Here is a 26,545-nt window from a genome sequence, read left to right as displayed (position 1 = left end):
ATTTTAAAAAGTATTCATAGGACTTTCATAAGATTTCACTGTTCTCTAAAATATTCTCCAGGTGTAAAAGTGGGCCAATGGCAGCTGTTGTCAGTATTGCTCTGTGATCAGTCGTTCAGAGGTGGAGAGTAACAACCCATAATGAATCAATCATTCATTTTTCACTTCCAATATTCCACTAGATGAGTATCATATCAGCACTTCAAATTCAGATCGACATCTGAAGTCAATGTAAAGGGAATCTAATGCGGAACTCATTGCATAAGAAAATTCTGGTGGGAATTAGCAGACACTCCCTATCTGTGCGTAAACGCACACAATGCTAATGCACATTTCAATCAAAATTCAGCAATGAACAACCTCAGCACTTACTTTATGAGCAATAGATGTTGCAGCCTCAGATGCTGCCAGCTTGGCCATTGCAGCTTCCTGTACATTAGGGGAAAAATATAAAAGTTCAGTTATAGTGAGTCAACAGCATTTTATTTATGCATAATTTATACATTATGTCTAGATTTTACTGCAAGCTACATCATTATGTTGGGTGATACCAATATAGAATTTACTCTGCAACCATCTCAAAAATTTCTACTCCACGTTATGTGGCAGAACTGGATACAGAAGAAGTGGTTATGCACTACACTGAGGTTCCCATGGCTTAGGAAATGGCCTCAATTCTACTGCTTGATGAATTCCAACGGCACATGTGCCAAGGCTGTTCATGTGCTTCTTCAAAAGCTTTTGATCATCATTTTCAGTTTCTAGCCAGAGTTCGTCCCACAGGTCTGCACAGATGGTCTCAGATACTTGGTAGGCTTGCAGCTGGAATAAAGTAGGAAGCAGCAGCTCCCCGCATACATTGCCAGTGTTTCGTGTGTTTTACAGCAAGTCAGGATTGCCGTTTGTTACAGTGCTATAATATTAAATAGACAAAAGGTGAGTTTGCCCATATTAGCTGATATACTGCAAGCTGGAGTGTTCTGTATATATAGCAGGCTATTTTAAAAAATATAAAACCTTATGAAGACATTACAAAATATCAGGGTTTCACTAAAATGACACAGGCTACAATATCCCTTGGAGCTGGTGCTGGCAATTACCAGATAATTAATGGATTACAATAAATTAGAATTTTAAATTATAAACTAGAACGTAATATGCAGCTATTCAAGATTATCATCACAAGGGCATATAATAAACTGTTGACAAGCCCTGATTAATCTAAAGATATATAATAAAATAGAATGTTCATGTGTCCCACACATAGATCAGTAACAAAACAACCTAGGAATCTGACATTTTGCATGCAAGTTATGCTTACCATAAGAATGTACACTCTTGTCTGAGGAGGCTTTCCATAGACCAAAGGGGGCCTAATTTTAATTTTCCCCATTGAAAATTGATGAGATTTGGTTCAGACCTATTTTTGAGGTACTAAATAATTGGGTGGACCTGACCCAAGTACTTCTGGTCTCCCTGAACCACAAAGAGAAACTGAAAACTTGTGCGCCGAGTTTCCACGGGAGACCTGCTCCGGTTTAAACCAGTTAGATGAATATATTTGAGAAAAAGTACCAAGTTTAGTGAGATACCAAAGAAATGGCTTAGATACTATTACAAGGGCTAATTACAATGACCAAGGAATCGTATCTTTTTTGGATACTTCCAAAATGGGAATGGGAAAAACTTTCCTTATTAATCTAGTTTTGGCTAAAGTTTGTAGACAAAACATGGATACCCTGGCTGTGATATTATTTCAACACTTTTGATGGGGAAACTGTACATTTAGCTTTTAAACTCCCTTCGAATTTGACAAATGTGGAGACTCCAACATGTAACATTGGTTGGGGAACTGCAAAGGAACAAATTCTAAAAGATTTTAAACTTATTATCCGGGATAAATGTACAATGGCTCAGAAAGTAGCCGCAGAAACATTAGATTGAGCGCTGCAGGATCTTACACACAATAATAGATTAATGGGAACTGTTACTTTAGCACTAGTTAGAGATCTTCATCAAGTGCTACCAGTAAGTCCATGAGGTACTAAAGCAGATGAATTGAAAGCCTGTATTAAAGGATCACATATCTGGGAAAATGCATCTGATGGGCAATCCATCAGCGAGACAGCTTGCTTCAAATTGATGCGTATAGGAAATGGAGACATTAAACACAAAGACTCAACAGAAATCATTTTGATGAAAAACTTTGGCCGATTGTTACATCACTTCATGATCTGATGCAAGCTGTTTTTCCAAATGTCACTCAACACTATTTGAAATACCAATGGTTTTCATAAAAGGGCAATTTTAGCACCAAAAAATAATGCAGTGCAGGCCACGAATAAAGACTTTCTTTCCAAGCTTCCTGGACAACTTGTACAATACAAATCTATTGGCAGTGTGACAGACATTGATAAGGTTGTACATTTTCCTGTTGAGTTTTTAAACTCTCTGTCACCACCTGGAATGCCATTACAAAATCTTGAACTGAAAGGAGCAGCTCCAATCATGCTACTTAGGAATTTTGATCCACCAATGCTATGCAACAGTACAAGATTATCAGTTCAAACATTACTGCCATATGTAATTGAGGCTCCAATAACAATGGGTAATGCTGTTGGGGAAAATGTCTTCATCTCTCGGATACCAATTATGCCATCTGATCTATCTTTACAATTCAAGCAACTTCACTTCCCTGTTCAACTTAGTTTTGTTATGAGCATTAAGACACAAGGACAGTCACTAAAAGTTGTTGGTCTTAATCTTGAAACTCAATGCTTTTCCCATGGTCGGCTATATGTTGGTTGCTCCAGGGTTGAAGATATAAATAATCTATACATTTTTACACCAGATTCAAAACAAATATAGTTTATTCTGAAGCACTTCAGAATCGAAATCAAGTAAATTTACATATTGTGCATATGTACATGCTACTTAAAGAGAACTATATTAAATATAATTTTGTATACATAATTTGCTTTTAGTGTGTATGTTTTTTTATTGATAACCAGTTAAACTACATAATTTTAACATCATCCTATTATTCATGGAATAATTATATATTTAAGCTAGATTTTATTTCATTTACAAGGAGTGTTATAAAATGATTGCATGGCAATAAATGAAAACATCATGATTGCCAGTATAATAACCTGAACAAAGCCAAGTATGGTTGTACCATTCCAGCCCTATGTTACCAATGTACCATTATACACCTTTGCTTATAAAAACAGAAAATGTTGGAAATACTCAGCAGGTCAGCCAGCATCTGTGTTGAGAGATATTTCAGATCAGTGATGTGGAAAAAATAGAAAACAATCATGTTTTAATTTGCAAAGCATGGAGAGGAGTAGAAAGAACAAAGGGAATGTTTATGACGGGATGTTGACAATAGAGACTAGAACGGTGCTCCCTGCTGAGTGGGAGTAGTGAAGGTTTGTTAATTGTAGGCGACATGTCTGGAGGACTTGATATAAACAGAGGATGAATAAAGACAAAGAAGAGGGGGAGAAACAAACTCAACACTGTGAGGTAGAGAACACTGCAGTTACTGGAAATGTTAAATAAATGAGAACACTGGAAATACCTGGTAGGTCAGTTGACATTTATGGAGACAGAAAAACTGAGTTAATGTTACAAGTTGTTGCCTTCTCATCAATTCTAAACTGGAAAGACTGGATCTCTGAAATTGTTGAAATTGAATTTGAGGTTCAGTTTTTGATTTTAATTCAACAACTGACACAATCAATTCTTAAAGCCTGACAGAAAAAAACAGAACCTAGAGAACTAATTCGACTCTTGTGCCTGCTCCATCATTTGATAAAATTATGACAGATATCTTACCCCAGCATGAATTTCCTTTGCTAAACCCAAATCCCTTGATTCCCTGAAAATCTATTAATCTCTGTCTTGAATACACTCAGTAACATAGTTTCTGCAATTTATTGGATGAAGAAATTTATTCTCATCTCTGTCCCGAATGGCTGATCCCTTATTTTGAAACCATGACCCCTGGGTCTAGTCATCCCAGCCAGAAGAAACACCATCTCTGCAGCTCCTCTCTCAAGCCCAGCAAGAATTTGGCATGTTGCAATGAGATCAATAGTAAATATTCTTGCTAATTATATTCAGTTCCAGTCTCTGAAGACTTGCACCTGTGTTTTTCCTTCAGATGTTGATTAAACTTATTGTGCATCAACAATCAGTAGGCCCTATTAGCTTGCTAGCATCTTCTGGCACAAACCATTGCAACAAGGCCACCTCTGAACCTGCCATCTCCAAATGAGTTTGATCAATAGGTCATACAAGTCCTATTTCTCTAGAAAAATTCCCATTACTAATAGCCTTTATTTACTTTTCCTTGAACACAAACTTCATGCCTACAATATAGATTCAATAATCACAGAAAAGGTGTCAAGAGAAGGAACAGGACCAGTTTCCATTACTGTTGAACTCTGGGAGGAGTCAGGATGGAGAGAGGATGGGCAGAAATGGATGCTCAAAAAAAAGAGATGGAAGAAAATGTACTGTAGATGGGGGAAGAACATAAGAAGTGGATTAGAGGAAATGACATGCATGGCATAGATTGGGAAAGATGAAAATATACATTCAGAAAGGAAAAAAAAACACAGTGAATGAAAGGGGTAACTACATGCCAGTTAGTGGGACTGGAACGTAATGGCAATGAATGGGAAGGTAACTCCTTGATAATAAGAAGTGGGTTGGAAAAATGTGTTTCAATCTTGGTCAAAGCTTACAAATTTTTCAAAAGAAGCAAAAGTGCTGCACAATCTTTACCTTCAACATTTGGATCTAGCTTTCAGGGTTTCACTTATGTCCCTTTTCCCTGTGCTACAAGTAAAGGATTAAAAAAGTGATAGGGTTGCTATCGGGAGCTTTTCTAAGCTTGCACAGATATTTTCTTTTGTTATTTCTGATATCTACCTTCTCCACTCCAAGCTAATTCTTAGCACAACTGAGTGCTGTGCTCCTTTGGATGAGACAATGAACCTAAGGTCAACCTGCCCCTCTTAGGTCTGCATACTAGATCCTATAGTACTATTAGGAGAGAAGGGTGTTCGTTTTTTTAGATAGATATCTTTATTAGTCACATTTACATCGAAACACACAGTGAAGTACATCTCTTGTTGTAGAGTGTTCTGGGGGCAGCCCGCAAGTGTCGTCACGCTTCCGGCGCCAACATAGCATGCCCACAACTTCCTAACTCGTACGTCTTTGGAATGTGGGAGAAAACCAGAGCACCCGGAGGTAACCCACACAGACACAGGGAGAACGTACAAACTCCCTACAGACAGAGGCCGGAATTGAACCCGGGTCGCTGGCTCTGTAAAGCGTTACACTAACCGCTACGCTACCTTATATTCATCCTTTAACCAAGGTCAGATTACCTGGTGATTTATTTCATTGCTGCTTTTGGTACATTATACACAAATTGGCTGTTATCGCTTTCCTGTAACGCAAAAGAAATTCCTAAAATGGAATTGCAGTGTTTGGGGAGGAAAGCAGAGTTGAAGCCAAAAATCAGAACTGCCATGATTTTTATGAATGGTGGCAAGATTTAAGAAGCTGTCCAGTCCACTCCAGCTTCTATTTCCTTTGTTCTTCTGGCTGTGAAGTACATTAGGGAGTCCTGGTCTCAACAAAAGATTTACATAAAATGTACACTTCCTCAGCTTTTATTTCCAAGACACTGTTCTGCTGAACTGCCAGGCAATGTTTTGTTCTGAATTTGCAGTACTATCCCTAAACACAGCAATTACCAATAAAATTGACGTGGATCCTATCTACAATTAACCCTCATCAGGATTATAACATTTTACTAATTTGCATTGAAAGGGTATTGCTATTTGACACTATATTGACTCTCTATAATTTTAAGTTCACAAATGCAAATCACTTGGGAGCACAAGGCACTTTATATTCCATTAAAGACGATGAACCTTTAGAAAAGATAAGGTGCACTTATGTTGACTACTGAAAGTGCTGAGATACAAATTGCATCTGATGGTGCAATGAAATAACAGTCCAGCTGACAAATTTCACAGAAATCCTCTCTCAATTCTTACACCTCCAATCCACATAATGGGCTTTTCTGATCTAATATAAAAACAAGCTAGATAATCAGCCTCTCAATGCCTTGCAAGTCAGACTATAAACCACAAAGCAGTAACATTAGAGATTTAGATGTTTTCACCAACTAAATTCATTCTGGGTAGATAAGGCTTAGTTTGACCTTGAATCCCAAATGCAGCTTTAAAAGAAATCGACTTACTGTGAGTGTGTTATCTCCTTGATCATATATAATCCAAATAACAATCAGCGTAGCTGAACTCCTCTGCTGCTGAGAGACATTACATTGTAAGAAGACATTGCCCTTCTAATCTAAATGCAATACTTAAGGACGTAGGGAAGGCATGGATTCTGTTAGAACACAGAAAAGAGGAGCAGGATCTGACCATATTGCCCTGTAAGTCTTCTCCACCATTCAATAAAATCATGGCTGATGTGATTATCGGCCTCAACACTTTCCTTCCTAATCCCTGTAACACTTGGTTTGCCTTTAGCCTAAAAACCCTATTTTAGCCTTAATATTCTTAATGATATTCACAGCTCTTGGGAGGGTAGAGAATTCTGAGGGTTCAAAATCCTCAGAGAATAACTTACTCCTCCTGTCTATCGTGAGACCATGTCCGCTAGTTGTAGATTCCCCATCAGAGGAAATATCTTTGCAGCATCCAATGAATCTTATTTGTTTCAGTTTGATTCCTTATTATTATTCAGAGAATACAGGCCCAATTTGCCTCAATCCTTTCTCATAAGGCAAATCCTTGATCTCAAGAATCAATCTAGTGAACCCTATCTGCAATGCCCTCCAAGACAAGTATATCCATCCTTAAATATGGAGACAACAACCGTATTCAGCACTCCACGTGTTTTCTTGCCAAATTCCAGTACGGTTGTAGGAAGTCTTCCCTACTTTAGTGCTCTGCCCCTCTTGTAATAATGGTCAACTTTCCTTTTGACCTCTGAATTACTTGCTGTACAACAGCTTTCTGTGTTCCTTGCATGTCGACACCCAGATCTCCTTGAAAATTAATTTTACACTATTTAAATAATATTTTGTTTTTCTATTCTTCGTAGTAAAGTGGACACCCTCGTATTTCCTGCCATTATATTCCATCTACCATTTTATTGCCCACATGTTCAACTTGTCCATTTCCCTTTCCAAATTTGAGTTCTCCTTGCACTATTGTTTCCTTCTCATAACTTACATTCCCACATAAACATGTTGACAGCAAGCTTGGATACAATTCTAGTCTACCAAGTCACCGGTATAAGTTGCAAATAGCTGGGGCCCCAGCATTGATTGCTGTGTCACCTCACTAAATACACACTGCCAATTTGAATATGTCTCATTTTACACACCCTGTTAAATTGTCAGTTAACAAATCCTCTATCAATGCAAAATATATTACTCTCAAAACCATGAGCTCTTACCTTGTGAAGTAACCTTCTATGCAACATTTTATCAAAGGCCTTATGGAATTCCAATTACATTATGTTTACTTGTTCCCCTTTATCTACCATACTAGTTAGATTCTCAAACAACTTTTATAAATTGTTAGACATGATTTCTCTTTTATACAACCATGTTGACTCTGCCTAATCATTTAATGTGTTTTACTGTTTCCTTAGTAATGAGCTCCAGCATTTTCTCAATGACAAATGTTATGCTGATTGACCTCGAGTTTATTGTTTTCTCTTAAAAAATAATATTATATTTGCAATTTTATAGACTGCTGGGACCTTTCCAGAAACTAGGGAATGCCAAAAGATCAAAACCAATGCATCTACTGTCTCTGCAGTTACTTCTTTTGAATTCTTGGATGCAGGCCATCAGGTCGAAAGTCTTTGTCAGCCTTTGGTTCTATTTGTTTACCTGGTGCTTTTTCTCTCCTGTGTTACATACCAGCAACAATAGGAACACACTGAGTCAGGTCTAAGTGTTAGAAACTACTTTATTAATAACTACTTGTAATAATAAGAAAAGTAAAAATGTTAGATATTAAACACTAACCCCAAAATTAAACTCGAAGTGTGTGTGTGGCAAATTCCCCAAACTCCAAGTCCAGGAATAAGTCTCAAAGTTCAGTTCAGCAAGTCATAAGGTGAAACGTGAGCAAAGGCTTTTGCAGAACCACCGTTGACTGGAGAGAAAATGTAGAGAGAATATAGAGAGAAATTACGAAATCCAAATGTTCCACGATGGAACCCATACAACACCTCAATCACTGATGATCTCCACTACCTTGTTCCGAAGTATCTGCCACCCCGAAAGGCATTCGAGACGTGGCCTGTTTCCTTCTACAGGTCAACAACAAAGTGGACTCCACTGGATTGCTCCAATAATCCATACGTGGATTTTAGTGACAGACACAGTTATTGTTCTTCATCCATCGATACAGAGACTGGCAGTCAGTGTCTCTCTCTCCCTCACTGAACAAACGTCAGCACGTTGTTATCTTCTTGCTGTCGTGATGACACCACACACACACACACACACACACACACTACTCTACTGTACTATATTTTAAAGGGACAGTCACCAAATAGCAACATAATCCGTAACACTTGTTAATTCTTTTGTTCTTCCCTTCCTTTTGCTTCTTTATTTCCTACTATTTTAGCTATGTTTTCAAGAGTGTGCTACTGTGAAGACCAACAAGATATTTGTTTTAGGCTTGACATGGTGTTTTGATACAGAAGAAAAAAATTGATTCTTTCAGTACAAGATCCGTAAGGAAAGAAGTAGTCATGTTGGTGAACACTATTCCACACTTCCAGCACCCCACCACCTAATGCACACATAACATCATGGCTTATTGAGAAATCCTCCAGGTTTAAATTTCTGTACGGTTGTACCCTGCCCTATTCCATCCCACGCCTGCCTTGATGCTCTGCTAATTTCATTCTAATATTCTACCACAAAACACAGCAGATCAAATTGGTTGTAAGAATATATGATCTAGAAAAACATAGGAACATAAAAACAGGATCAGGAGTTAGACCATTTAGCTCTTCAAACTTGCACTGATATTCAATGTGATCATGGCTGATTCCTTACCTTAATACCATATTCCTACTCTCTTCACATATCCCTTGATGCATTTTGGCTCCAGAAATATATCTGCGTCCTTCTTGAATATACTTAGAGACTTGGCCTCCTCTGCTTTTTGTGGTAGAGAATTCCACAGGTTCACCACTCTCTGAAGAAGTTTCTCCTCATCTCAGTCCTAAATGTCTTATCGCATATCCTAATATTGTGACCCCCGATTCTAATTGGTAAATTGGTTTATTATTGTCACATGTACTAAGGTACAGTGAAAAACTTTGTTTTGCATGCCATCCATACAGATCATTTCATTACAACAGTGCATTGAGATAGTACAAGGGAAAACAATAACAGAATGCAGAATAAAATGTTACAGTTACAGAGGAAGTGCAGTGCAGGCAGACAATAAGGTGCAAGGTCATAACAAGGTAGATTATGAGGTTAAGAGCTCATCTTATCATACTAGGAAACCGTTCAACAGTCTTATAACAGTGGGATAGAAGCCATCCTTGACCCTGGTGGTACGTGCTTTCAGGATTTTGTATCTTTTATCTGATGGGGGGGGAGGAGAGGGGGTCTTTGATTATATGTTGGTTGCTTTACCGAGGCAGCGAGAAGTGCAGGCAGAGTCCATGGAGGGGAGGCTGGTTTCTGTGATGTGCTGAGCTGTGTCCACAGTTCTCTGCAGTTTCTTGCGGTTATGGGCAGAGCAGTTGCCGTACCAAGCCATGCTGCATCTGGATAGGATGCTTTCTGTGGTGCAATGATAATAATTGGTGAGGATCAAAGGGGACATGCCAAATTTCTTTAGCCTCCTGAGGAAGTAGAGGTGCTGGTGTGCTTCTTGGCTGTGGCATCCACGTGGTTGGACCATTGGTGATGTTTACTCCTAGGAACTCGAAGCTTTCAACCCTCTTGACCTCAGCACTGTTGATGTAAACAGAAGCATGTGCACCATCCCCATTTCCCCATTCCGCCACCACCCACTTACCCCCCCCACCCCCAAAGTCAATCAATGACCAGCTTTTTTGTTTTGCTGACATTGAGGGAAAGGTTGTTGTCATGACACCTCTATCATGGCTCTCTATCTCCTTCCTGTACTCCAACTCATCATTATTTGAGGTTCGGCCCACTATGGTGGTGTCATTGGCAAACTTGTAGATGGAGTTAGAGCAGAATCTGGCCATGCAGTCGTGAATGTATAGGGACTGAGGAGCAGACTGAGAATGCAGCCTTGTGGGGCACCACTGTTGAGGATAATCGTGGTGGAGATGTCACTGCCTCTCCTTAACGATTGCAGTCTGTTGGTCAGGAAGTCAAGGATTCAGTTGCAAAAGGAGGTGTTGAGTCCCAGGTCTAGGAGTTTGGAGATGAGTTTGCTCAGAATTATAGTATTGAAGGCAGAGCTGTAGTTAATAAACAATAACATAGGTGTTTTTACTGTTCAGATACTCCAGAGATGAGTGAAGGGCCAGGGAGAAAGCATCCACCATGGACCTGTTTCAGCAGCAGGCGTATTGCAGTGGGTTGAGCTTGTCTGGGAGGCTGGAGTTAATGTGTGGCATGACTAGCCTCTCGAAGCACTTCATGATGGTGAATGTCAGAGCTATCGGGCAGTAGTCATTAAGGCCATTATCTTATTTTACTTAGCTACTGGGATGATAGTGGTCTTCTTAAAGTAGGTAGGAACCTCAGATTGAAATAGGGAGAAGTTAAAAATGTCTGCAAATACTTCCACCAGCTGATCTGCGCAGGATTAAAGGACACAGCTGGGGACACCATCCAGGCCAGGTGCTTTCCACGGGTTCAGTCTCCTGAAGACTGATCTGACGTCTGCAACTGTGACTGTGGGTTCAGATGCACTGGAGGCTGTTGGGATGGGTGGTGGCATTCCAATCCCCTTCTCTTCAAAAATGCATTAAGCTCATCAGGGAGGGATGCGCTGCTGTCAGTGATATTGCCCGACTTCGTTTTGTAGCCTGTTATAGCATGTGAGCCCTGTCACAACTGACGGCTGGTGTGGGACTCGATTTTGGACTGGTATTGGCTATTGGCGTCCCTGATGGCTTTAAGGACATTGTACCTCGATTTCTTATTTAGGTCAGGGTCACCTGATTTGAACGCCTCAGTCCTGGATTTCAGTAGGGAGTGGATCTCCTGGTTCATCCATGGTTTCTGGTTTGGAAGCACCCGGATTGACTTCTTTAGTACACTGTCCTCTACACACTTGCTGATAAAGACCATGACGGTGGTCATATACTCATCTAGGTTCTAGAATCCCCAGCTATGGTAAACATCCTCCCTGTATTCAGGCTACAGAGAACTTTATATGTTTCAATGAGTTCTCCCCTCACTCTTCTAAACTTCTGTGAATACATGTCCAGTCAACCCAATCTCTTATCATGCAATAGTCCTGCCACCCCAGGGATCAGTCGGGTGAACCTCTGTTACACTCCCTCCATGACAAGTACATCCTGCCTCAGGTAAGCAGACCAAAATTGCACATAACCCTGTAGCTGCAGTCTCTAGGCCCTGTACAAATGTAGTAAGGTACCCTTACTCTTGCAATCAAAACTGCTTGCTGCACCTACGTGTCTGCTTTCAGTGACTAGTGTGCGATAACATCCAGGTCTTTTTGTGCATCAACATTTCCCAATCTGTCACCATTCAAATAACACCCTGCCTTTCCGTATTTCCTAGCAAAGTGGATAATTTTGCCAGTTGCTATTAATTAATTGATTAGATTAACTGAGATTAAAGCAGTTCTTTTCCTTAGCAGATTTAGATATGGAGGCCTGAAGTTTCCTTGCAGCTGCTCACGCAGTTCTAGCTGCATTTGTGAAAACAAAAGAAAAGCCTTTATAATTATTGCTGCAATATTTGCTTCAGATTTCATAGTAGCTGCTGTAGGCAGCAATCTAACACTGTGCCTGCTTGTGGTGGATGGATATAACATTCAGCTTTTTGTATCTGTGCTGGCTCTTTGTTAAAGCTATCTAATTGGTCTCATTCCACATAATTTCTCCATAGCCTTAGAAGTATTTCCTCTCCAAATACACATTCAATTCATTTTTGAAAAGCACTGCTGAAATTGCTTCTGCAACTCTTTGCAGAGGCAAGTTCACCAAAGGTTAACAGTTGTCCTTAGCTACTGTTATTCAAAGACTGGAACGCATATAGAAAACAAAATACACCATCACCTTGGTGTTCACAGGTGGATCAGGGCACTAACTCTGGATAACTGAAAGAAGAAAGATTTTTAGAATAGCTCACAACCATTTCTAAGGACCATATGTCAGTGAAGCACACAGGCACTTTAAAATTCATTTCTATGGAAGAAAACAACTCTTCAATATAATTATATATTCATAAAAGGCCTTATAGATCTGAAAGGTGGATAAGACCTTGAATGTGGAAAAAGAGCAGATGTTGTTAGTTGGAAATGTGGGTTATGCTCTTTAAAGTCAAGTAGTAATAGAGTGACCACTTGACAAAGAAATAAGTCAACTTTCTGCCTCAATTTCAATTGACTGTAAGAAAAGACAGTGGCATATTTTAAACCATGCTCAAGACTGCCATTTATTCAGTGGCTGAAGCTGTATGGTCTTTCAGTATGCATTTTTGGATTAATTAAATTGATATTATCTATGGAATTCAAAGTTGAAGAATGTTACCACTGAATTGTACATGAAAAATGAGATTCAAAGATTTGATGATCAAGGTCAAGGGTGGAAATCCACCCTCTACATCCTGAGATTGAGTTTCACTTTGAGTTTTATAAACTATCAGCCACAGCAAGATTAGGCACATAAGCAATTTGAAAATGTTCAGAATAAATTGCACAATGTGGGGAGAAGGTGGTGCGTGGGTACCTTGTAACACAATACAATTGATTAAAAAAGTATTGTCTTCCTGTAGTATTTTGCATTGATTTTGAGAATATTTGAACATATTAAAGTCACTTCACCTACTACGAAACAGTATCAGATAAAAGGTCATATTTATTAAAACCCTTAAAAACACTAGGAAACAACAAAAACAATTTTAGTGAATAGGAATATTTAAATAAACACAATTAAATAGGAAATTTTTACTTGCCCTTCCTTCCACAATCTTTCTTTCCATTCAGATGAATAGATTTACTAGACTTGGGCCAAAAGTGCTGTGAAACCTGCAGAAGTTTGCATTGCCCCGCAGGACTCTACAAAGGCTACACTGACAGTGTGTAGCCAATGTAGCTACAAAGAAGGGTGATCAACTGCACAGAAGATTAGGACTTCCTTGGGAGTCACAGATATCTGTGCAGTTACAGAAGTAAAAGCTGCATTTCCATACGGAACTGCTGACTTTTAAGTGGAAGACAGTGATCATGATTTTTATTTTCAGCTCAACTTTTTGCACTTTTTTTTCAGTAGAAATGTCACGTTTTCAATGTTCTAGGCTAACTGCTTTCTCAACAACTATTCATCATTCCCAATATGAACTTAAGTAAACCAAGGATGATGCTATTAGTTGCAAAGGAAAACTGCACACTAGTCAAATCTGATAGAGTGAAGATAATTAAAGGGAGATATTACAGGAAGCAGGACAAAGTTTGGGGAGAATCTAGAGAATATCTAAAAGCATTTTAAACCAAGGGATTAAGAAAGAGAAGACCAGCAAGTGGCAGATCACTAAGAAGGAAAAGAAACCTCTAGGTACAGACACAAGTTTGCAAATGATAGTGCAGTCAAGTATCTGGACATGACTTTGAGGGCTAAAATCAAGGTGGAACCATGGAATATCCTTGCAAAGAGAGTGTTCTCTTCTAAAACACAAGGGTCATACTGCAAAGAATATCATGAGAACATAGAAGCACAAGTAAGCTATTTGGCCCCTCAAGGTAGACAAATTGCCAAGGCCTGATGAACTATATCCCATGGGTGTTATGGGAAGCAGAGGAGGAGATGCTGGGGCTCTGATAGAGATTTTTGCATCATCTTTAGCCACGGGTGAGGTACCAGAAGACTGGAGGGTAGCTAATGTTGTTCCCATGTTCAAAAAGGGTGGTAGGGATGACAGGAGATTACAGGCTGTTAAGTCTTATATTAGTAATAGGGAAACTATTGGAAAAAAATTCTTAGGGTTAGAATTTAGGACCACTTGGAAAGGTAGGGACAGATTAAGGGGAGTCAGCGTGGTTTTGTGCATGGGAAATCCTGCCTCACAAGTCTGATTCAGTTTTTTTGATATGGTTACTAAGAAAATTGATGAAGGCAGAAGACATGGTATACTTGGAATTTAGTGAGGCTTTTGACAAGGATCTGCATGTTAGACTGATCCAGAAAGTTAGGGCACATTGGATCCAAGATGTTTTGGGCAAACTGGATCCACTATTAGCTTGGTGAAAGGAGGCAGAGGGCAGTAGTGGAGGGTTGTTTTTCTGACTGTAAATTGGTAATCTGTGCTGTAGTACGGGTATCAGTGCTGGGACCTTTGTTGTTTGTTATATTTGACTTGATGAGAATGTCTGTGGTCTGATAGGCAGGTTTGCTGACGAGATGAAGATTGGTGTTGTCCATAGCGAGGAGGGTTGCCCAAGGATAAGAGCGACGTAGATCAGCTGGGAATTTGGATGGAGCACTGGCAGGTGGAATTTAATCCAAACAAGTTTGAGGTAATGTATTTTGGGTCATCTAGTACTGGCTGAATATATAAACAGCGGGGACCTGAGAAGTGTTAATGTACAGAGGAATCTTTGGGTGCAAGTTCATAGCTCCCCAAAAATTGCAACACAGGTGAATAAGGTAGTGACAGTGTTTAGCTTGCTTGCCATCATAGGCAGGGTTATTGAGCATAAGAGTTGGGACATCATGTTGCAGCTGTATGAGACATTGGTCAGGCCACACCTGGAATATTGTGTGCAGTTCTGGTCACTATAGAAAGGATATGGTACTGCTAGAAAGTGTGCAGAAGAAATTCATCAGGATGTTAACTGGAATGGAGGGCTGTGGGTATAAAAAGAGATTGAATAGGCCAGGTTTATTCTCACTGGAACAGGAAGCAGAGGGGTAGCCTTTTGGAGGTTTATTAAATTATGAGTGGCATAGATAGGATAGACAAGTCAGAATCTTCTTCCCAGGGCAAGGGAGTCTAGAGCCAGAGGGCACAGGTTTAAGGTGAGATGTTAAAAATCTAAAGAAGACCCTTGCTGTATATGAAAAAGTGCAGAAATATGGCAGCCCAAAACAAATCTTGAACAACTTCAACTGACTGACTTCCCTCTGCAAAATGACAATTCAAAGGATCCTTGGTGGCAAATGCCCCGGCACTCCCAAAGAAAATTAAATTGTGTGGTTTCTATGATAAGCCTTTTGTCTGGAAAGTTGAAATTGTATCCCAGTGAGTCAGTTTTCCCTAAATTGCAGACAAAGTCAGTACTTGAATGTTCTGCCAGCCTTCATCACATACACACCCAAGTTCAAAATTAGTCTTCAAAAGAATTCCAGCTCATATACAGGCCACAATCATAGAAATCAGATAATACTGAAATAATTTTGCCGGAAGAAAATGGGCACCTGTGCTTCCAATAGGGGAACTGACCTGAGCTTATGCACTCAGTGCCAGAAGTATGCTGCCTATCAAAGATGAGAGATGTAGATGACTGTCATACCTGAAAAAGGCTTTAGCTCCTTTCCAAATGTAAATAGGAGGGCTATCTTCTATTTCAAGACCCCTTTGTGAAAGTCGGTCACCTGTTTTCATGGTTGTCACACAGCAAGGCTTTGGATAACCTTGTCCACATTCAGCCAACCCATTCTATCACAGAAATCTTCTGCCAGTAGGTTGTGCTATCTAACTGTAACCCTGTGAAATTCTGCCTTAGTTTCGAAAAAGTTTCAAAGTGAACACATTGCAAGGAAATTTTGAAAAACGTACTTTGAAAATTTTACTATGAAATTTATTTATGAGCACTGATATTAATTTGTGCTCAGATCCTAAATGTGGCACTTTCCAAAGTATAGTGAGAGAAACACATTCTTAATAAATACCTGATGAATATAATCCTGATATGCTTGCTTAAAGCCTCTTGGATATTATGATTTCTATATTCTGTCTGAGGAAGCTTATCTAACAACTATGAATGTTCCTGCTGTTTCAATGTTTTAGCAATTCTATACAAAAGCCTTCAGACGGATGCCTTGCTATTATCTACAGTACACGCTGGTATGGACTGAAAAGCTCTTGACACAAAGAAGCCTCTGTAAATTTCAATGGCATGCTCAAGGAAAAATAGAGACTTGACCAAGCTCTATAGATTTTATAATGCATTACAGTGGTGGCTCTGTTTTAAGTCAGGACATTTACAGGCAAACTCTTATGCATCTTATTTATGGACAACAGAAAGGATGTGGCAGATTCTGAAGTGACAACAGGTAAAGAGGTGGAAAGCTAAGTAGACAATGCCTCTTTAACAACTGCAGGTGTTAGTAAGTGATTCAACATGCAGCTGCCTCCTGAGCACACAGCTGAGGCTGACAGAGGAACAATTATACAGGGGTATCATGAGTACAGCTGTGCATTGTTACTGGGCACAAAGCCAGAGCAGATGGTTGTTCAAAGTTGTGTCTTTAAAAAAAAGCCGTGAACAGAAGACAGTTACTTAGATCATTTTACATTTGCATGATGATTGACTTAATGAGTTATGGATCACTGTGCTTGCTCTGTTTTTTTAATTCATTCACAGGATGTGTATGTCATGATCAAGGCCAGCATTTATTGCCCATTTCTAATTTTCCTTGAGAAGGTGAGTTGTTTTCCGTGAGCTGTTGTACAGAGCTGCACATCAGAGAAACAGCCCTTTAGCCCACCATGCCCATACTGACCTTTTTGCCTATCCACCATAGTTCCATTTGCCCACATTAGATCCATATACTTCTATGCCTTGTCTACTTAAATGCCTGTCTAAATATCTCTCAAATGTAGTGACTGTATCTGACTTCACCACATCTCCAGCAGCAAGTTTCAGATATCAATCATTCTGGATAAAAAAAACTTTCCCCTTGAATCACAATAAAACTCCTTCCTCTCCTTAAACCTCTGCCCTCATGTTTTTGATACCCCAACCATGGGAAAAAGATTCTGGCTATCTATCCCATCTGTTTCTTATAATTTTATATACCTCTATCAAGTCAATCCTCAGCCTCCTTTGCTCCAGGGAAAATCCCAGCCTACCCAGTCTCCCTCTCTTGCTCTAAATCCTCCAATCCAGGCAAATCCCAGTGAATTTCCTCTGCACTCTCTCTAGTGCAACCACGTCCTTCCTACAGTGTGGTGACCAGGACTTCGCATAATACTCCATGTGGAGTGTAACCAGTGTTTTGTAAAGCTGCAACATCATGTTCCAATTTTATATTCCGTGACCCGACTTATGAATGCAAGCATGCCATATGCCTTCTTGACCACCCTATCAATTGTGTTGCCACTTTCAGGAAACTATGTTCTTTAACCCCAAGGTCCCTCTATTCATCAACATTCCTTAGCACTCTATATACGTATGTCCTACCCTTATTTGACATCCCAAAATTTATCACCTCATACTTGTCGGCATTAAATTCCATGTGCCAATGTTCCACCCCATTTTCCACCCGATCTGTATCCTGCTGTAGCCTTAAGACAACCTTCCTCGCTATTCACAACACTACCAACTTTTGTGTCATCCACAAACTTACTAATTATACATCCTATAGTTACATCCAAGTCGTTAATATATATCACAAACAAGAAGTGTCTCAGCACCGATCCCTGAAGGTATATCACTGATCATAGGCTTCCAGTTAGAAAAACATCCTTCTACCATTACCCTCTGCCTCCTATCACCAAGCCAATTTTGGATCCAATTAGTCAGCTCACCTTGGATCCCAAGTGCCTAACCTTCTAGACTGGCCTACCATTGTCAAATGCCTTCCTAAAGTCCATATAAACATATCTACTGCCCTGCCTTCATCAATTTTCCTAGTTACCTCCTCAAAAAACTCAGTCAATTTAGTGAGACAGGATTTCCCCTGCATAAAGCCATGCTGACAATCCCTGATAAGTCCCTGCCTCTCCATACACAAATCCTATCACTTAGGATTTTCTACACTAATTTCCCCGCACTGACGTAAGGCTCACTAGCCCATAGTTACCTGGCTTATCCCTGCTCCCCTTCTTAAATGAAGGAACAACATTAGCTATGCTTCAGTCCTCTGGCACCTCACCTGTGATTAAAAAAGATGCAAAAATCTCTCTCAGGACCCCAGCTATTTTCCGCTTTGATCTCATCAGGCCTTGGGGGGGTTTATCAACCCTTATGTGTCCCATGACATCTGAATACTGACCTGCTCCAGATTATCCAGGTACCCCTCCCTGAACTCATTATCTTCCACACCCTTCTCATTGGAGATTACAGATCAGTAGTATTCATTTAGAGTCTCGCTCTCTGCAACAGAGGCACCTCTCTGTTCCCCTCACTAACAAATCTCCCACTATTATTGCTTGCCTGGACTATTCTCTGCCCCGCTGTGCATCAGAGCCAAGTGTGCTACCACAAACTTGGCTGCGTGGCTGCTTTCCTCTGAGAGACCATCCTCTGAACTGTATCCAGTAAGGTATACCTGTTCGAGAGGGAATGACTACGAGGGACTACCTGTCTGCACTTACTGCCCTTCCTGGTGGTCTCCCATCTCCCTTCTTTCTGAACCTGCGGCATAACTCACTCACTAAATGTACTATCTACGACATTTCCAGCATCTTGGATGCTCTATAGTGAGTTCAGCTGCAGCTCCAACTGCTTTATGTTGACTAACAGGTGATGCACTGATATACAGACACTGGAAGTGTCCCTGATCTCTCACATCCTGCAGAAGCATACCACTGCACTTACTTCCATATCCTTTACCCCTGACCCTTCTACCGAGAAAAAGAAAGTACTTTACCTGATCACTACTCCTCCTCCTCGCCGAAGTCCAACACTTACCAAAACCACTTTAACCTCAATAGCAGCACTTCGACTTCACACACCCTCACAAAATGGCCACTCCCACTCTACATGTCTCTCTTTTATACCTCTGCTACAGGGCATGTGAGGAATATACTTCCACATTATTTTGAGGTAGGGAGTTTCAGAATTCTGACCTAGCAACAATGATTGAATAGTGATAAATGTTCCCATGCACCTGCTGGCCTCATCCCTCAAGGTGATGCAGGTTGCAGGTTTGTGAGGTTCTGTTGAAGGAGCCTTGGTGAATTGCTGCAGTGCATCACATGAATGGTACACACCTCAGCTAGTGCACCGATGGTGGAGGCAGTGAATGTTTAAGGTGGTGAATGGCAAATGGTGTGTCACTATATCCTGGATGGAGTAGAGCTTCTTAAGAGTTGCTGAGCTTCGCTCATCCAGACAAGCAGAGAGTATCCCACTGTAGTCCTGATTTGTGCCTTACGGATGGTTTAAAGGCTTTAAGGAGTTAGGAAGTGATCCAGTTGCTGCAGAATATTTAATCTCTGACATAGTCTCGTTGGACAGCTGGTCAATGATGATCTTCAAGAGATTGATGGTGGTGGATATGAAAATGGTGATGGTGTGCATGGTCAAGGTGATGCTGTTGGGCCTTTGAATACAACATGTCATAAGGTTATAGAGTCATACAGCAGAGAAATTAGCCGCTTTGGCCCACCCATCCATGCCGACCATCAAATACCCATCCATACTAATCCCATTTACCATCTTGTCACCAAGACCATACGTCACTTGTTGCCAAGAGGGAATGACCACCTCATCAAAGTGAGCATCGTGTAAGGGAAAATCTTTTGACAGGAAGCAATAAATGACAACAAACTATCTTGTCAGTAACATAGGAAAAACTGTTGCCCACAGCCTTCAATTCTCTGAGACCCTGAAAGACCCTCCAACTCAGCAAATTATAATCATATCAATTTTTTTTAATTATCCAAATTTCAGTGCAATCTAAATATAAATTGATGCAAATGTTCCACCCTCCAAACTTATTTTAAAGTGCAATAATGGACCTTACTTTCCCACATATTGCACTGATAAACTATGACACTGGAGTTTACATCTGACAATCTCAGTTTGTATTATCAGGTTTAATCTGGTCATGAGGAAATTGGTATTCCAGCCAACAACATGCAGTTAATATTTTGCTGACATTTCTCAATTTAGAAATATTTCAATATCTATTATGCTCACAATGCCAAGGAACCTTATTGTCTGCATTGGCTGATGAGTTTGCTGAGGGGTTTCCAGAATTAGTCAACAAATAGAATAGTTAATTTATCCTTCGAGCAATTTTTAGCTGCAAGTTTATTAATTTGATTTCAGAATTTCCTTGCTCTCTCTGTAATGTATTCCTGTCCTACTATTTTCTACGCTTTCTGCCCTGCTCCCTTTCCGTGTCCCTTGTGCATCCTCGATTGTCATTGCTCTGCCTTCAACAGCTTGGGCCCTGAACTCTCAAATAACCTCCCAAAAGGTTTCTGCATCCTTTAATATGCTCCTTAAAATGTGTCTTTGTGACTCTTCCCCTTTCTTTCTGTTTGGCTCAGAATCAAATCCTGCTCAATAACACTTGCATTTTTTTATATTAAAGGTGTAGTACAAATCTAAGTTCTTATTGTTACAGTAAAAATCATAAGTAAAGATGTTCTTTAAAATACTTTCAATACTTCCTGGAGATTAGATGAAAGTAATACTAGGGATTGCATAATAACAGAGGGCAACATGAGGAAAGTCCAAGTCTAGTAAGTATTATCCAAATTGGAACTAAACAGATATATCTTACCAATCAATTCAATTATTTGTCTTAGAAGTATACCCTTTACACTGGAAGGTCTATCCATGTTAATATACTTCTTCCAATACCTTGGACTCTTAATTAATGTACCAGCCTTTTATATAGAAAATGGTCAAATGCCTTTTGGAAATCTAAATATGCTACATCTACAGGTTCCCCTTTATCAACTCTTCCTGCTACATTCTCAAGGAATTCAAGCAAATTTTTCAAACATAATTTACCTTTCATAAATCCACATTGATTATGCTTGATCATATTAAGCTTTCCTAAATGATTAGTTACTTATTCTTTAATTATTGACTCTAGCATCTTGCCAACAAACTGCCCTAACTGCCCTATAGCTCCCTGCCTTCTGTCTTCCTTTTTGAACAAGGTAGTCATATGGGTTGTTTTCTAATCTTCTAGTACCCTCTCAGAATTTACCCTCTCGGTCTTTAGTCCAGTGAGTTTCTCTAATACTTTATCCCTTGTGACTGGGATTTTTTCAAGTTCCTCCTTGTTATTTGAAATTAGCCCATCTGTTATCTTGGGGATATTTGCAGTCTCATCCACAGTGAAGACTGATGCAAAAAATTGTTTTATCATATCTGGCACATCTTTGTTGCCTGTTATTAATTCACCAGCCTTGGTATCTAGGGATCCCACACCTAGTTCAGCTGCCTTCTTCCTATTTATATATCCAAAGGAACGATAACTGTTTATTTTAATATAACAAATTTTCTCTCAAAATCAATTTTCTCCCCTATTATGGACTTCTTAGTACTTTGCTTCAGTAAGGCATCTTTACTCTTATATTCAAATCATCTTGCAATAAAGGCCAAGATACTATAAACTTTCGTAAGTGCTTGTTCTAGCTGCATATTAACTTTCAGTGATGTGTGCAAGGATTCATAGTTCCTTTTGAATGTTAACATTTCACAATTCTCATCTTTTAACACAATCATCCCATCCAAACTCATCACCAAGCATCAAGACCTGGGCCCCTGTACCTCCCTCTGCAACTGGATACTCGACTTCCTCATCAGCAGACCTCAATCGTTAAGGATTGGTAACAACATCTCTTCCTTAGTGATCATTAACACAGGTGCACCTCAAGGCTGCGTGCTTAGCCCCTGCTTTACTCTCTATACACACGACTGTGTGGCTAAGTGCAGCTCCAATACCATCTTCAAATTCGCCAACAACACTACTGTTGTTGGACAAATCACAGGTGGCAATGAATCAGCTTATCGGAGTGAGATAGGACACCTGGTTGAGTGGTGCCGCAACAACAACCTCTCACTCAGCGTCAGCTGGTTGTTGACTTCAAGAAGGGGAAGGAGAACAAACCTGTGCCAGTCTACATTGAGGGACTGGTGGTGGAGAGAGTCAGCAGCTTTAAATTCCTTGGCGTTAACATATTGATTGACCTGTTCTGGACCCAGCACATAGATGCAATCATAAGGAAAGCACACCAGCGTCTTTACTTTCTTAGGAGGTTAAGGAGGTTTGGCTTGTCACCGAGCACTCTAACAAACTTCTACAGATGTACTGTTGAAAGTATCCAGACTGGTTGCATCGTGGTCTGGTACAGCAATTCAAAAGCGCAGGAACGCAAGAAGCTGCAGAGAGTAGTGGACTCTGTCCAATACATCATGGGCAGATCCCTCCCCACCATCGGTAGTATCTACAGGAGGCACTGCCTCAAGAAAACAACAGCCATCATCAAAGACGCCACCATCCGGGCCATGCCATCTTTTTGCAGCTATCATCGGGCAGGAGGTACAGAAGCCTGATATCCCACACCATCAGGTTCAAGAACAGGTACTTGCCTTCAACCATTCATTTCTTGAGCCAACTGGCAAAACCCTAATCACCACTATAGTTTAGCAACATTATGACCACTCTGATCACTTTGCACTAAAATGGACTTTGTTCTTTTTTGTTCTAATTGTGTTTTTTTCTTGTAAAAATTGTGTAATAATTTATGTTTAACTTGTGAATGCTGCTTATATTATGCTATGTGCCTGTAAGCTTTTCATTCCACGTGTGAATACATGTACTTGTGCATATGACAATAAACTCAACTTTAAACTTTTTATAAACACTCAACATTTCTGCTTTTTTTCCCACCAGAGGGGACAATTTCACATTTTTACCCACCGTACCCCATTTGCCATGATGTTGCCCACTCATGGAGCTTTCTGTATCCTCTTGAAATCTCTTTCCATCCTCAACACTATTCACATTTCCATGTAGTTATGTGTTGGTAAATGGAATTAGTATAGATAGGCACTTGATGGTTAATATGTACATGGTATGGCAAAGGACCTGTTTCTGTACTGTATGACTCAATGACCCTCCCACGCTATATCATTGGGAACTTAGGGTTTATCAGCTTTCAGGCTTATTTTCCTCTCTACTATAACTTTTTTTTTAAATGCTAATTTCTTTTACTTTCTCATTTGCACTGGACCCTTGTTTCTACAGCATTTTTGGGAGTTCTTAATGTATCATCTTCTGTGAAGGATACAAAGTGATCATTTAATTACTCTACCAGTTTACTCCCAATTCCAAATTATCACTTCCCCATCTTCTAGAGACCCAACCTTGCCCATGTTACTCTTGTCCTTTTCACACAACTGTAGAACTCTTGCAGTCTGTTTTGGTTTCTCTCTGGTTTATTCCCATATTCTAAAATAATTCCAAACCTCAGACTTGCATCCTTTTTTGCAATCCTTTATGGTTGGACCATTTTTCTTGTGTCTTTCTGCCTCAAAGGAATGCATTATTTGTTGTAAATCATAGACTTTTCTTTAAAAGCAAGCCATTACCTGTTCACTGTCATAGCTTTTAATGTAGTTTTCCCACAGCCAATTCATTCCTCATACCCTCACAGTTTACTTTGTTTAGATTGCAAACCTTAATGTCAAATTGAACTACATCACTATTGAACTTAATATAAAATTCTGCAATATTTTGGTTACTCTTCCTTGGAGCCTCTTTACAATAAGATTATTAACTACTTTTACTTGCACAGTACTAGATTTAAATAGCCTGTCCTGAGATGATTCCTCAACATATTGATCCAGAAATCAATTCTGTAGGCATTCCAGGACTTTTTTTTCTCTACATCATTAATTATATAGAAATGTCTTATCTGAGGCAGTTAACTGAAAGAGAAACAAGCTGTCTCCGCCAGCAACACGTGAACAATAATGGAATTTACAGAAATAGCTTTCAATCTTGCTTTGCCATATCACCACTTTAAAACTGATCTTTCATTTCCCTTCCTGCACTGAGTGTTTTGTTATTATTTTGAGCAGAGAAGATCAGTAGCAATTCTATTCAGGAGAAACACTATGACATTAAGATTTTCCATTTTGTCAGATTGCTTAAAAAAAGACATTTTCTGTGTATTATATAATTGCAATGGAACACAACATTGTAGCTCTGAAGATTATTTCAGAAATAATAAATTGCTTGCCTGTTTCAGACTACTCCCTCAATTCTCAAAATAACAGAAATAACACTATTTTTGTAAATGTGATTAAATGGTAACCAAATTCCACATCCCAGACATTATTTATTAAGAGACTGAGAACTTTGAACCAAGAAAATATATCACGTCATTCTACATTTGTTTTGGTAGTCTGGTTTCTTCATTCATCTCCCCACTCTCTCCCCTCCTCTCCTGCTGGGGCATTCCGTTCGCCCTTGAGTATCTTTTTCAGGAGTAGTCATATTTCATGCATGGGTCTCAGTGGTAAATTAAAACAAGACATTCTACTGCACAGGGCACACAGTCACACCCTATTTCATCCTCATCCAAGGTTAACATCCAAGCAATTTAAAACAGAGATTGAGGGCAACAACCCTGATTGATTTTCATCATACCGCTACACCAGCTCAAAACAAACACCTCAGCACAGATTAAATATTGATATTCTGGAACTAAGTGGGCTATTTTCACAGCAGGCTGTCATGGAAGCTACTAATGGCGATTTGTACCATCCAAAAGCAGGACTATTTGCGAGGAAGAGGGTACGAGGGCAGACCTTTATCTTGTGATCACAGCATCCATGTTAAAGCACTTTCCAGCAAAGATCTCTGCACGACAAATGGAGCAGGAAATCTAAATGTTATTTCCTCCTTCCTCACTAGAAAGACTGACTTATATTTTATACTGTACCATTCACAATCTCAGGTCTCAAAATGCTTTACAAAACACGTGAGGCAGCCATCTTGCACTCAAACATGTGTTTATTTTTCTGAATGATAACTGTAAAAACTCAATTGCCTCCTCAGATCGTTTAATTCAGCACAAGCCAAATCAGAGCTAACAGTCGCACTTTCCTGCATGGTCCAATGAGTTACCACACCAGGGACCGCACGCAGAATCATAGAATTTTACAGCGCATACGAGAGTCATTCTGTCCACTATACATCTTTTGGGATGCTGTTTAATCCCACCCTTCAGTTTTTCTTTCTTAACCTTTCAAGTTACCCATCTTCAAAAACAAGTCTAATTGCCTTCTGGAAGCTTCTATTGAGTCCAAATTTACCAATCTTTTTGGTAGTGCACTCCAGATCAAAACAGCCCTGTGTGGAAAAAGCTTTTCCTGATTTCCACTCCAGTTCTTTTGCCAATTTAAAAAAAATAAACCTTTGGTTATCAACCCACCACTGCGAAAACAGTTTTCCCCACAGGGTCTAAAGCCCCTCATGACTTTGAATACATCTATTTAGTTTCTCAATGATCTTCTCTGTTCCAAAGAGAATGTTCCCAGCTTCTCCAATACCTCCACATAACTGAAATCATTCAGCCCAGTATTACTTGAGAAAACCTCTCATATCAATAGCCTATCTCCAACACTTTAACAATGTGTACTGCCCAGAATTGGGCACAATGTTCCAGCTGAGGCCAATTTCATGATGTGTAAAGTTTTAATACTACTCTCATGCTTTTGTGTTCAATGTCTCATTTAGAAAGCCAAGATTCTCAGATGCTTTCCTAACTGCCTTTATCAACTTCCCCTGCCATCTTAAATCTTTACTGAATTCACATCCTCATGTCTTAGTACACTGGCAGCCCAATCAAGACAGCAACTTTTATATTATACTGCCAACCACCTTGTTTCTCCAAATGTCCATCATTTCACATATACACATTAAATTACACCTACCATGTGTTAGTCTGTTTCACCATCTGTCCCTATCCCTCTGAAACCTGCTACTATGTACTATATTGTCAAATGTTATACCATCTGCAAACTGATAAAGTGAGTAACTAATTTAAAATAGGTGCTTCTATTTTATAAATATTTCACTCTGTGGTACTTCAATGAAATGCCTTGTGAGAATCCATATTATATATATTTACTACTTACACATTTACACTCAACACCTCAAAGAAACTCAATGGGACTACTAGGGCATGATTAGCCTCAGCTAAGTCTGTACCATCCTTTAATAATCCATCATTTTCTAAGTAATAATTAATTTTGTCCTTAACAATAGTCTCTGGTAGTTTACCATCAATGGCATGAAACCAAGTGGGCTGTCATTTCAAGCTTATTCCTTTTCTAGTCTTTTTCTG

At 39.6% G+C, this 26,545-nt stretch overlaps 1 protein-coding gene across 1 annotated transcript in view; it reads right to left on the bottom strand.

Annotated features, from left to right (window-relative positions):
• acads (acyl-CoA dehydrogenase short chain) overlaps positions 1-26,545 on the bottom strand; it is a 101,838-nt gene that overhangs the window by 9,368 nt on the left and 65,925 nt on the right. The window contains exon 9 of the mRNA XM_052032048.1: positions 373-429. Within this exon, the coding sequence (XP_051888008.1) occupies positions 373-429 (57 nt within the window). The remainder of the gene's footprint in view (positions 1-372; positions 430-26,545) is intronic.

Source organism: Pristis pectinata, chromosome 17 (assembly GCF_009764475.1).
Source record: "Pristis pectinata isolate sPriPec2 chromosome 17, sPriPec2.1.pri, whole genome shotgun sequence".
Classification (NCBI taxonomy): Eukaryota; Metazoa; Chordata; class Chondrichthyes; order Rhinopristiformes; family Pristidae; genus Pristis; species Pristis pectinata.
The sequence above is the reverse complement of the archived record's forward strand: the minus strand, read 5'-3'. Positions and strand labels throughout refer to the sequence as shown.